The sequence below is a fragment of the Arvicanthis niloticus genome, chromosome 5 (genome assembly GCF_011762505.2).
Source record: "Arvicanthis niloticus isolate mArvNil1 chromosome 5, mArvNil1.pat.X, whole genome shotgun sequence".
Taxonomy (NCBI): Eukaryota; Metazoa; Chordata; class Mammalia; order Rodentia; family Muridae; genus Arvicanthis; species Arvicanthis niloticus.
The window spans coordinates 63093399-63106736 of NC_047662.1; the positions used below are offsets into that span (position 1 = coordinate 63093399).

Here is a 13338-nt window from a genome sequence, read left to right on the forward strand (position 1 = left end):
TAGTCATGAAAAACAATCTAAATTCTAGAGAGGTACAGTATTTTCTACAGTGAATTTAAATATTCTGAATCCCCTGAGAAGAACTGGCATCTGTTAAGAATTAAATATGGGGCACAGGGCAGTGGTGGTGCATGCCTTTAATCCTGGCACTTGGGAGGCAGAGGCAGGTGGATTTCTGTGTTCAAGGCCAGCCTGGTCTACAGAGTGAGTTCCAGGACAGCCAGGGCTACACAGAGAAACCCTGTCTCGAAAAAAACCAACCAAACAAACAAAAAACAAAAAAACAAAACAAAAAAAAACAAACAAAAAAAAAAAAACAAAAGGCAGTGGTGGTGCACGCCTCTAATCCCAGCACTTGGGAGGCAGATTTCTGAGTTGGAGCCCAGCCTGGTCTACAGAGTGAGTTCCAGGACAGCCAGAGCTACACAGAAAAACCAAAACCAAACCAAAACAAACCCCCCCCCAAAACAAAACAAAACAAACAAACAAAAAACAACAACAAAAAACAAAACCAAACACTTACATGTGAAGGTGGAGGTGTGGCTCAGTGGTGGAGCACTTGCCTCCTGAGGCCTCACTCTCTACCATCTTTCTCTCCATGGAAACATCAAACATTCCCCAAGCATTCTGCTAACCCTGGTCAGATGGTGATGGGTATGCGAGGACATGGTATTAAAAAACTGCCTACTCAGTTGTTTTATTTAAACATTACGTCATCTTTATTAAACACAATCTCAAAGAAGTACTTGTCCATGTAAGTAAATACAGATTTGCTGAGAGGCTTTTAAGTTCTACCAGGCTATGATCTAACTAAAAACAGAGACAGGATATGATTTACACTGGCAGGGGGCAAGGATGGGACAGACTGGCCTTTAATTTATAACCTTCCTCATTCAGCCATGCACCATCAAGTTCAACCAGGCTGTCTTTAGATGCAGAATGCTCACAGGAATACTGCATTTCTTACAGTGAACTCTGTGCATCCTTCAATACCTTGATTCAACTGTATAACTCGCTTCTTCTGTTATGGTCTCACTGTGTTTCGAGAAATCCATAAAGCTGATCAAGTCAGGTTCTGCTGAACTGGACACAGGCTTGTGTTCAGAGTGCTCGTTTGCTGATGGAATGCTTCCACTTTGTAAACTGTCACCAGACGTACTTGGTTTCAAGAAAAAGCTAAGTAAGGAACAGAAAGGGGGAAAAAGGCTTAAAAAAAAATTCCAAGTCTAGGTTAACTCAGTGAGTAAGCAGGCTTGCCATGCAAGGCTGAGGGCCTGAGCTGGAACCCTGGAACCCACAGTGGAAGAAGAGAACCAACTCTGGAGAAAGTCGGCCTGTGACCTATAAACACACTCATGTTTCCACACATATACAAACACACACTCATATCCATTATGTTTTATTTTATTTTTATTTTTTATTTTGAGACAAGGTTTCTTTGTGTAGCCCTGGCTATTCTTGAACTCACTCTGTAGACCAGGCTGGCCTCCAATTCAGAGATCTATACCTCTGCTTTAAAGATGTGAGCCACCAGCACCAGGCTTACAATATATATTTTAAAGCAGGGTCTTACTGTTTAGCCTTTGTTGGCCCCCAATCTCGGATCTCTGACACCAAGTGCCTCTGCCTCCCAAGTACTGGGATTAAAGACATGTGTGACCAATTTTCTCAGTTTAAATCCCCATGTCCTCAAATGATCGTATTTAGAATCACTGTTTTATAGTAAAACAGCATTAGCTGGGGATCCCCAGGGACATGTTCCCTCCTCAGACGCACACTTCTGCTCTCCTCCCACTTCCCACCCTAAGATCTGCAACTAAGAGGCAGCAGTGCTGACTGCTGACACTATGAAAGAAAACAATGAAAAAGGAAAACAAAACATTCCATGATTAAAAAAAAAAAAAATTATGGCGGCTGGAGCGATGGCTCGGCACTTAGGAGCACTTGCTGCTCTGTAGAGGACCTGAGTTTGCTTCCCAGAACCCACATGGTGCCTTACAACTATCCATAAAACTCCAGGTCCAGGGATATTCCAATGCTCCCCAGGCACCGAGCAGAAACACAGTGCATATACATATGTGCAAACAACAAAATACTCGCACATATAAAATAAATATAAAAAGCCTTTTAAAATAAAATTTAGTAGAGACATGCTAGCACAAGCCTGTAATCTGAGAAACTAGAGGCTGAGGCAGGAAGACCTTGAGTTCAAATTCTACTTGTGCTACCTAACAAGATCCCATCTCAACTACTCCCAAACAAAACTCAGGACCAGGCAGGGAGGCAGGCAGGCTTGAAGGCTGGCTCCAGCAGTATGTTTTAGGTTGACCTTGCTGGGCGCTGTGCTACATACCTATAATCTCAGTTGTTAATCTATGCTAATCTTTAATTGCTCATAATGACATGTTTATAGACCTCCATGTTGTGTTTTTATTATTTTCATCTTCTCTTTCCTTCTTTCTCTGGGTAGGACTGGGTGACAATAGGGCCATGCAAAGGACATTATTATCTGAGGTAATGATAACCTTCTCCTCTTGATATGTGTTTGAATTCCACTAATGTATACATTTATTCTTCAAATGATATATTTTACATTTGCCTATTTTACTGTGTGTAATGCTGAACTATAGTTAATGACATCTCTTCTTTAAACTAAGTACATTAACACATTTACCTTGTATTTATTTAATTCAAACATTTTAATTTCACTGATTATTAATGCATGTATGCATGTTTTATATGTGATCCATAAGGCACGGTAGCAGGTGCTTTACCATACACCATTATCAGCCCTTTTATTTTTGTTAAGACAGAGACTCACTCTAGCCTAGACTCATCTCAAAGTTGCAGCAACCCTTTTGCCGCAGACTTCAATTCAGCTACCATACCTGGCTTTTACTTTTAAATGAATAAAGGTGTAAGAGATTAATAAACATATGGAGAGATAGATGATAATAAAAGTAGGTACATTAGAGTATCATTGGAGGATATGAGGTGGACATTTGGGGATTTACTGTTAAAAGAATCTTTACAGTGGCACAGGGTGTGTGTCAGGAATAGAACATGCCTTCCGCATTATCCTTCCCTCCCAAATCTTTAAACTTTTTTTTCAAATCTGAAATTTTCAATAATGGTACACAGGGAGGAAAAAAAATCAATAGTGTTCCATTACACACATTTGGTAAGTATAAAAGAGCCCTAAAACTATAGCTTAAAAATGAAATGTTTAACTCAACATAAAAGTATAAGAACATTGTTTCAAAGCTCTGTGAAAATAAGGAGAAATAAATTATGCTAACAGGTAAGACAAAAACATTGAAAAAGTTGTTTTTCTTCAGTTAACTCTACAGCTATCTTAATGGAGACAGTACGCTTTTAAAGGGAATTCCAAGCTGGCCTAAAAGTCTACAGGAAAAAAATAACTATAAACAATATTTATAAGAAACATCCTTTACCTACAAGCTACATAAAGGTCCAGTACTAAAAGTAATGATGTATCCACAAAATAAACAAGAATACTCAAACAGCCACATGATAAAGCCAGTACCACAGATTCATGAGTAAAGGACAGAAAACCTAGAAGACTTTGGGATAAATGGCTTAGAGAAAACAAAAGCCAGATTTCTACCATCATCCATAAAGGAGGGCCCTAGGTAAGGATCTAACTGCTAGAGGAGAGGTAAAAAGGCCGACCGGCCCAGCGTGCGCAAAGCCCTGGCTTCAATCCCTTCCACTGCAAATGACAACAAAACCAGGAGATGAAGATGAAGGAGATGAACAAAATCTTACCTAAGAATGGGGAACAACTTTAAAAAGAAAACTCCAAAGGTATAAAAGATATATAGGTACAAAATGAATGCACTATTATATCATACCATGAATACTAATTTCTCCTCAAGTAGTCAATAGCAAAACTATTATTCCACCATTTATCCTCAGGAGCTCATTGTGAGCCAGGCAACACTGGCTCACGCCAATATGCTGACCTTTCACCTTTCTTAGCCCAGGGAAGCAGCCAGGCTTGTAGCTGACACCGTTCTTGCTTCATCTTGTCCTTCAGCAACTGCAGATCCTAATACAGATGTATACATAGTTACGAAAAGGACACCAGCTCTCAGCAAGCTACCACACCATGGAGGCCGAAAGGGGTCAAATGTAGATTCTACTTTGGGTTTGTTTGTTTGTTTGAACTATCTTTAGCAAAATACACACCAAATCAGAACCAAAAGGAAACATGTGAAAACACCAAACAAGCTGCCCATCATTTGATGAATTTGAAGTGTATACAGCATGTGAATATTTATGAGAGTTGATGGTCTTTGTATGGCCCACATATCCATGGTAGATGGCCTCAAGATACCCCTACTCCCATACCTGCCCAGCTGCTGCTTCTTAGTTTTACCACTCCTGAGTAGTTCTTTTCCCACTGTACCTAATCTGAGTAGATAAATATGAACACAGTAGAAGTGACGGGATATCACGTCCAAGTTAGGTTACAACTTCTCACTTTTCTCCATCTCTTCTGAGATCACTTGATCCAGGTGAAAACCCGCTGCTATGTTAAAAGTAGCCCGTAAAGAAGTCTAAGTGGTGGGGTTGGGAATTTAGCTCAGTGGTAGAATGCTTGCCTAGCAAGGCCCTGGGTTTGGTCCTCAGCTCCAGAAAAAAGTCTAAGTGGTCAGAAAAATGTTCAGATTTTCAAGTTGCAAGACAGGGGCAAAAGAATAATCAAATCAGATCTGCAAAACGAAAAGCTCATTAGAAAAAAACAAGAGATGAGTTAAGATGGCTGCCTCAGTATTAGACAAGGAAGGGAGAAAGGAAGCTAGGTTTCTTGTTAAAAGGAACTCAGTGGTGACAGAACTGTGCAGCTAGCCCAGTTCAGCAGCAGCTTTGCATTGGGCTTCCACAGAGGAAAGCACCAGGAGCCAAGCACTCTGCTGGGAACCCAAACCAGAGGCCAAATGGTCCCCAGGAGTTTGAAACTGAGAGATTCCTAAAACCCACAATCCCATCCTATTCTCCTTCCCAAACACAGCAGGCCAGAATTTTGCAGGATCTGATCTCAACCTTTGAAGCTTCACCGAGTCATATCTCCAGAAAAAAAACCTAAAACAAACAAATAGACAAACATGAGGGAAGCAGCAGACCCCAAGGCACATCTGTGAATATATAAGTCTGGCAAGGTAGTCTGAAGCTGGCTGATCCTCAGCATTGTACACCCCACCATTAGCAGGGAGGAGCTACATGGATCACAGGAAGGTTGTGACTTGGTAAAAAATGGGTGGGTGGAAGAAACACTGAATGAGAATGTACTCCCTCTTTCAGTATATTGAGCATAATACCCACTTCAGTTTACTGCTCATTTGTATTTGAATATTGTTTGTTTGTTTGTTTGTTTGTTTTTCGAGACAAGGTTTTTCTATGTAGTCCTGGCTGTCCTGGAACTCACTCTGTAGACCAGGCTGGCCTCAAACTCAGAAATCTGCCTGCCTCTGCCTCCCAAGTGCTGGGATTAAAGGCGTGTGCCACCACTGCCCGGCGTATTTGAATATTTTAATACCCATTTTTGTTCTCTATTTTTATACACATTCTTTAATTTTTTCTCCTCTTTAGTATGAACACTTTCGTATTTTAGGTGTTCAACTGATATGTTATGTTCTTATATCTTTTTTGGAAAAGCTCTTACATCCGACAAGAGGAGTTACCAAAGGACAAGAGAATGATTGCCCTGAGAGAAAAAAAGTAAAATATATAAAGGAAAATTCAGCAAGGAAGCACAGACATTAAAAATAAATCAGACACAAATATTAAACATGAAAGAATAAATCAAGCACCACAACAGAAGGCATCATCAGACAACTCTAAGCAGGAGAAAAAATCAGGAAAAGAGGACAAAGTTGAGACAATACATATATAGAGAAAGACAAAAACTAATGAACAAAACTTCCAAAATGTTGGGTACACATAAGAGACTGAACTTAAGAATTCATAAAATAAAAAGAGCTGGATAAAACCTAAGGACTTAGACCAGATATTCAATGAAATCATAGCTGAGAATTTCCAAAACCCAGAAAAAATAATAGACATGCAATTACACATATGACCAGACATACTTTTCCACACATATCATAGTGATGTTAAAACACAAATCAGGGTGCTGGAGAGATGTCACCTCTTACTCATGAAAACAATAGTTTGGTTCCTAGGTCTCACATGGGGAAGTTCACAACTGTCTGTAATTCTAGCACCACGGGATTCGACACCCTCTTTTGCCCTGCATGCACACAGACAGACAGACAGACGCACGCACGCACGCACTCACGCACACACACACACACACAGAGAGAGAGAGAGAGAGACAGACAGACAGAGAGACAGAGAGACAGAGAGAGAGAGAGAGAGAAAGAGAGAGAGAAAGAGAGAGAAATAGACAGACAAAATCTTAACACACAAAACAAAGTAACAATACTAAAAGCTGTAAAAAAAAAAAAAAAAAAAAAAAAAAAAAAACTAACTGAGAAACGTCAGAATAACATCAGACTTGTCATTAGCACCCCTAAAAGCCAGAAAAACATGGAATAATTTATTACAAATCTTGGAAGTTAAGTACTTGTCAAGCAAGAATTCTTTTCCCAGTCCCAAACTTACCAACTAAACAAGAACAAAACTAAAAACAACATGGAGAAGTAAGACTATTTATTTCAAGACAGAGCTGGCTTAGCAGTTAAGAGCATTAGATGCTCCTCCAGTAGACCCAGGTTTGATACATAGCATCCACAACCAGCATGAACAACCATAACTCCAGTTTCAGGGGGTCTTCCAGCCCTGGAGGGCACTAGATACACAGGTGGCACACAGAAATACATGTAACCAAATTTTCATACACATAAAAATAAACTAATCATAAAAAAAGAGTATCTCAAGACAAACACAAGTCAAGACAATCCATGACATTTAAGCCAGCAGTGCAGAAAATTCTTAACATAGTGAAGGAAGACAGTTTCACACACAAGAATGCAGGACAGTACACAGTCCATAAATAAGAGAACAGGGGAGGAATAAATCATGTCCAACACAGAAAACCAGTGAACATCCAACACTACCAAGAGTGAAAGAATTACCAACTCACCAAGCAACCAGAACAAACACAACCATAAAGAGCAATAAGCCCTCACTAAATATAACCTTGAGTGCCGACGACCTTAATTCACCAATTGAGACAGACTTTACAGACTGGATTAAAGAACATGCATCAGGGCCAGGAAGATGCCTCAGTGGGTAAAAGTGCTAGCTGTACAAGTCTAAACAATCTGAGTTTGACTCCAGGAACTCACATAAAGACACATGTGTAATCCACTCCTAAAGCAAGATGGGAGGTGGAAGTAGGGAAAACATGAAGGACCTTGCCTCAACAAGGGAGAAGGTGTAAGTTGTTCTCTGACCTCTACATATGCATCAGTGGCACACATGTATCTGTAACCACACTCACTCACATGTAATAATATTAATAAATAAAAAATTAAAGCTGGGCGGTGGTGGCGCACGCCTTTAGTCCCAGCACTTGGGAGGCAGAGGCAGGCGGATTTCTGAGTTTGAGGCCAGCCTGGTCTACAGAGTGAGTTCCAGGACAGCCAGGGCTACACAGAGAAACCCTGTCTCGAAAAACCAAAAAATAAATAAATAAATAAAATAAAAAAATAAAAAATTAAAAAAACACTTTAATTGAAGATTAAACAAATAGCAGCAACAACAAAAATCCCTAAGAGAGCTAAGAATGTAGCTCAGAGTACATGCTTATATTACATACATGAAGTGCTGGGTTTGATTCTCAACAATCAAAACGAAACAACAAAGCAAATAAAATATTAATGTCATTGATTAGGTCAGCACATTTCTCAATTACTTACCTATTTTACCAACTTTCAATTGAGCAGACTAATTAGTCTCATTTCTTTTGTTTCCAGGGCTAGGACCTTATGCATGCCAGGCCAAGAGATCTACTATCGAGCCATAGCCATGCCTCTAATTTGTGGCGTTTCTATTACTTAGGATGTTTTTATCTCACTGTATCAGATAGCGGCAACAAGACATGAAGATTTAATTTAAGTCCCTAAGGCAGAAGTTTTGTGTGCATATATGTTTGTGTGGTTGTATGCACATACACATGTGCATACATGAGTATGTATATAGGATGTGGAAGTCAGAGGCCAATGTCCTGTGTCTACTTCAATCACTTTCCACTGTTTAGTTTTGTTTTTATTTTCAAGACTCTACTTAAATAGCCCAGGTTGCCTTAAACTCACAGATATCTGCCTGCCTCTGATTTCTGAGTAAAGGTGCCAGACCTGGCTTCACTGTATTTTGTTCTTGTTTGTTTTTAAACACAGTGTCTCACTGAACCTGGAACTCACTGATTTTAGCTAGGCTAGCTAGCCAGTGAGCTTCAGAGACCGAGCTGTCTTCACCTCCCCAGTGCTGGCATTTCAGATGGGTGCTCAGCTTTTCCCTGGGTGCTCAGGATCCAAACTCAGGCTCTCATGTTTGCTCAGGAAGCACTTTCAAAACCAAGACATCTCCCCAGCCCAGGAAGTGCTGAAATAACACTAAAACACTAGTTTTGAATCAGCTATAAACAGAGTTTAATTTCAAGAATCTGCTTCTGGCATTCATATATTAAGCAGAGCAGAAAAGTAGTCTAGAGAGAAAGGAGAGGACACCCTTACAGTCTCCTATGGGCTGTACCTTTCCTGAAGAGCCTTGTCTTCAGGGCACTTACCTCCTTAGGGAGCTTGCACAATACTAACCTGGCAGAGCCTCTCAGGTCTTTAAATTCTACATTGAGAAGAGGCAAGAAGTTGCTTTTACAGAATGGGCAGGTTGTATTCAAATTTGAATCATTTGCTGTCCATCCAGCCATGATTTCTTCATCATAAACCAAAGCTTCACAAACTCTACACTGTGAGCAACTCGACATCAAAACCTAAAGGGAAAGTAGGAAGACACTGAGTCTCTATGGTGGAAATAAATCTCAGTGGTCTATTCTACTGGGGAAAAAATTACAATTTTATTGGTTTCAACTAGAGTTAACAGCTTTCTTATGTTACAAACTACTAGTCTATTGCCTCAAAGATATTAAGCACTCCTCTGACTATCCACATAGATCCCATTGAAACCTATTAAGAGCTATTATGGTTCCAGGACAGCCAGGACACAGAGAAACCCTGTCTCGAAAAACCAAAAAATATGAGATAAGAATATGTCTACAGCCACTTTACCACAGGTACAAGAACTATAGAATCTTTACCTCCATCGCACAATTTTGATAGATGCTAGACATACTGGTATTCTGAGAAGAAAAATGGTCTGATTTTTCAAAGTCCTGCCCTTTGATATTTCTTGAAAATGGAACTTCACCTAAAGACAAGTAAGAAATAAAATACATAATGTAGGAGAGTGTTCTCAATGCTCTAGAAATACACGCTGAAATATTAAGGAGGTAAGTACCATGAAATCTGGTATTTATAAATAAATATTTACTATATAAATGTGGGTGCATATAAATATAAACTGATAAAATTAATAAAATTAATAAATTTAAGTAGAGGATAAATAAATGTTTATTAAATGATTTTCTCAACTTTTCCCACTAACAACGTAGATGATTGCAGGTGTGATGATTGCAGGTGTGTATCTGTACTACCAGTACTTGGAAGTGGGAAAAGGAGAACTTGAAGGGGGGGGGGTGATCAGAAATAAAAGTAGATAGAGTCTTTAATAATAGAGGTAATAATTCTCTCTGTCTTGAAACTACAGTTGTATTTCCTAGAGGTTCTTAAAATCTATTTCAATCACTGATTTACCCAGAGAACAAGCTAAAAAAAAAATACATACTCCCAAGGGCCCAATCCACAAATTCAGTTTCAGAGGAGGAAGGGAGGAATGGGGGCGGGAATAGAGGGGAGGGGGATTGATTCCCTAACTGGTTCGGTTGACAATACATGGTAATAATACTTGGATATCACAAAATCAGAGTAAAATAGATATGTGGGGGTGAAACTGGGTTAGAGCATAGCTAAGTGTTAGCACTGTTGCCCATATGCACAGGCTCTAATTCAATCTTCAGCACCACAAATAAGTGAAAAACAAGCAAAAACAAAAGGCAAATGAACAAGCTTTCCCCATACCTGCTGGACACTGCAATTTTCCAATGTCACCACTGCTACTGCTACTGCCAAGGCTTGTGTTACTCTGGGTAAGTTCACTGGGAACCAGCCCTGAGATACTTGTATTAGGGGACAGACTCTCCCCCAGTATATGATGATCTTCTAGGCCAGCTGGGAAACTATAATCTTTACTAGTTTCTTCCTATAATTAAAAAGAATAAAACCGCACATATGTAAGTATTATCTTCTGCAACAGAAATGGTTTCACTTTACTCCTTTCACATTGAAACTTTGTATCTTAAAGCAAATAACCCCTATGTCTTTTCAAAACTGTCAAGTTATCTCACTGACTGATAAAATTTCCAGTCTAAGACACTCAAGAAGTGACATACCTGGATGGGCCTCAGATGAACACTTTTAAAGTTATTCTGTGTTGTGTGGATTTATCTTGTAAAGCTCTTTAAATATAAAGGCCTAGCATGTGCAAAGGCCTTAGTACCACATAGACAAAAGTCAGTTTGTTGTCATAATTCTGTACTTTTTATTTAACTAGTACTTTTCCTAGAAGCTTTCCTTCAATAAGCCTTACTTATCCAGTTATTTTCCAGCTTCTTTACTTTCTGTGTCATTTTTATTTTGGCTGACTTTACACCTGATAGCTTTAGCAATCTGGAACCATATTATCTTTTTTTTGGTTGTTTTTTCCAGACAGGGTTTCTTTGTGTAGCCCTGGCTGTCCTCGAACTCAGAAATCCGCCTGCCTCTGCCTCCCAAGTGCTGGGATTAAAGGCATGCACCACCACCGCCCGGCTTCTATTTGTATTTTCACAAAAAGAAAAAATCTAATGATTTAGTCTACTCACAACATTTTAAGCTACAGGGAGATTTCAAGTAAGCTACAGGGAGATTTCAAGTATAGTAAGGCGGCAAACACAGGCAAAAAGCTATGTAAAAATGAAACTGCCCATGGAAAGTGGGGTGGTAAACACAAGCAAAACCAACATTGAAGAGGCTGAGGAAGGAAGAGAATAAGCCTCAAGTCTGCATGGTCTGCAGTTATCTTCCCAGCTCTAAAACCCCAGAGGAGAAAATAAAATGCTATGCATATATATAACAATGATGTTGTTATAATTTCAAACACTATCAGTGCTTTCAAAAGTTTTAATTTAGACATATTTATAGAATTATACAGTTATTCTAATGTTATTTTTATTTGTTCATTTTAATTTAAATTTACTTTTTTATTTTATGTGCATGGGATATATATCTGTACTATCTGTGTACAGTACATGTCAGAAGATGGTATAAGATCCTCTGGAACTGGAGTAACAGTTGTGAGCAGTCATGCGGTACCAGAAATTGAACCCAGGTCCTTTGGAAGGGCAGCCAGTGCCCTTAACCACTGGGCCATCTCTCTAGCCTCCTATTTTTCCTTTGTAAGACAGGATTTCATGTAGTCCAGACTGGCCTCAAACTTACTACACAGAGAAAGATAACTTTGAGCTCCTGATCTTCATGCCTTTACCTCCCAAGTGCTGGGATTATAGGTGAGTGCCACCATGCCTGGCAATTCTGAAAATGTATTTTTACATCATTTATTTTAAGTCACTTTATAAAACAGAACATGTATAAAGTTTTTAAAATATAAAACTACCCTTAGCAGAAACTTCTAGATTATATAAACACAAACATATACATATACATTAAAGCACTACAAGCACTCCTACATCAGACAGACTACACAGTACAATATTCTTACCTCGTCATCTGAGTAGCTGTAGGCAGATGCTACAGCTACCCACATCTTACTGGCTACTGTTGCTGCTTGTTTCATACCAGATTTTAGGACATCTATCTTGGGCCCTGAGAGTATATTGTCCAACTTTAGCCCCGACAGAGAATTTACTACTGAACCCAGAGAGCTGTTTGGTGAAGAACGCACTAATGCTGATAAGGAAGTGGACCGGTCTTTGTAAGCGCGGTACGAAGTTTGTGGCTTGAAACGCCCAGTCAAAGTTTTAGACCTGGACACTGCAGGGGAGCTCTTCTCAATCTCAGTACTGTCTTGTGCTGGTGGACCATGGTCTGAAGGTAGACTGGATCTCCTTTTTAAAGGGTGAGCAAACACAGCAGGAGAGCCAGGCTCTTGGTTCCCCTCTCCATGCAATTCCATACTAGAAGATTTACTGCCTAGAGGACTTTTTAGGTTCATGTAACTTTCAATTTCATCAGCCAGATTACGTGAAATTACTGGAGAAAATAACTTATCTTCGGAATCAGAAGTTTTTTCTACACATTCAGTGGCTAAAAGAGACAAAGGATCTAGTCCAGTTTCAACATCTTCCCTCTCAATGGCTTTCCCAGCAGTGTATGAACTGCTCCTCTTATTTACTGTGTCTTGGGATCCTGCTTTTGTGTCTGTGGACTGGTTACTGTTACAGTTACTTTGTAGACTGTTACATGTCATCTCTACTGCAGTCTCTGCCACACTATCACCAACCACAGGTTCCAGGAACTCCTGGCTTTCCTCCAGCATCTCTAGCACAGGAGATGATCTGTGCTCAGAATCCCAGGTGCCTTCCGACACACGGGTCCTACTGTCAGCTTGATGACAGTTAATGTTCTCAAAGCTATGAGTTCTGGAGACATGAAGTGGAGAAGTCTTCGGACACGTGAGTGCTGCTGTGAGGATCTTGGCATCCGCTCCCATCATGATGGCCATTTCACTCGAATTCAGATCCAAACTTCTCTTCTTCAGCAGCATCCCCGCTCGACTTTCAGAACTAAAGCTACAGCTCCTCTCTGCGAAATGCTTCTGTCTTTTTTCTCCTCTATCACCATTCTTCTTGAAATCAGTAACCTCACCAAAGACTGCATCCTCCACTGGAGCTTGAGTAGAAAATAGCACATTTGAAGTATTACCTGAAGGGGGAGCAATACAGTAAAGTGAAACATCACTATTTTCCAAAGTAGCAAAGTGATTATTCTGATCATGCTGAGAGCAAGACTACAGAGAATCTGGAGGGTATAGAAGCAGCATCTCCCAAGGGGTATAGCAATTAACATGCCTGGTTTTCATCTAGAAGCTACATAAAGTGTATGCAGAAAAAGTACAGCCCAAGTCTATCCAGGCCTGCCTCTTACAGGTAACACCTACCCTCCTCCTCTTGTG

The 13338-nt window shown here is 39.8% G+C and overlaps 1 protein-coding gene across 3 annotated transcripts in view; it reads right to left on the reverse strand.

Moving 5' to 3' along the window:
• Dennd4c (DENN domain containing 4C) overlaps nucleotides 1-13338 on the reverse strand; it is a 98523-nt gene that overhangs the window by 12335 nt on the left and 72850 nt on the right. For all 3 annotated transcript variants that reach the window (XM_034502195.2, XM_034502196.2, XM_076934694.1), the window contains 5 exons: nucleotides 11926-13088; nucleotides 10188-10368; nucleotides 9308-9417; nucleotides 8808-8983; nucleotides 994-1176 (listed from right to left, as the gene is read on the reverse strand). In XM_034502195.2, coding sequence (XP_034358086.1) covers nucleotides 994-1176; nucleotides 8808-8983; nucleotides 9308-9417; nucleotides 10188-10368; nucleotides 11926-13088 — 1813 coding nt within the window. The remainder of the gene's footprint in view (nucleotides 1-993; nucleotides 1177-8807; nucleotides 8984-9307; nucleotides 9418-10187; nucleotides 10369-11925; nucleotides 13089-13338) is intronic.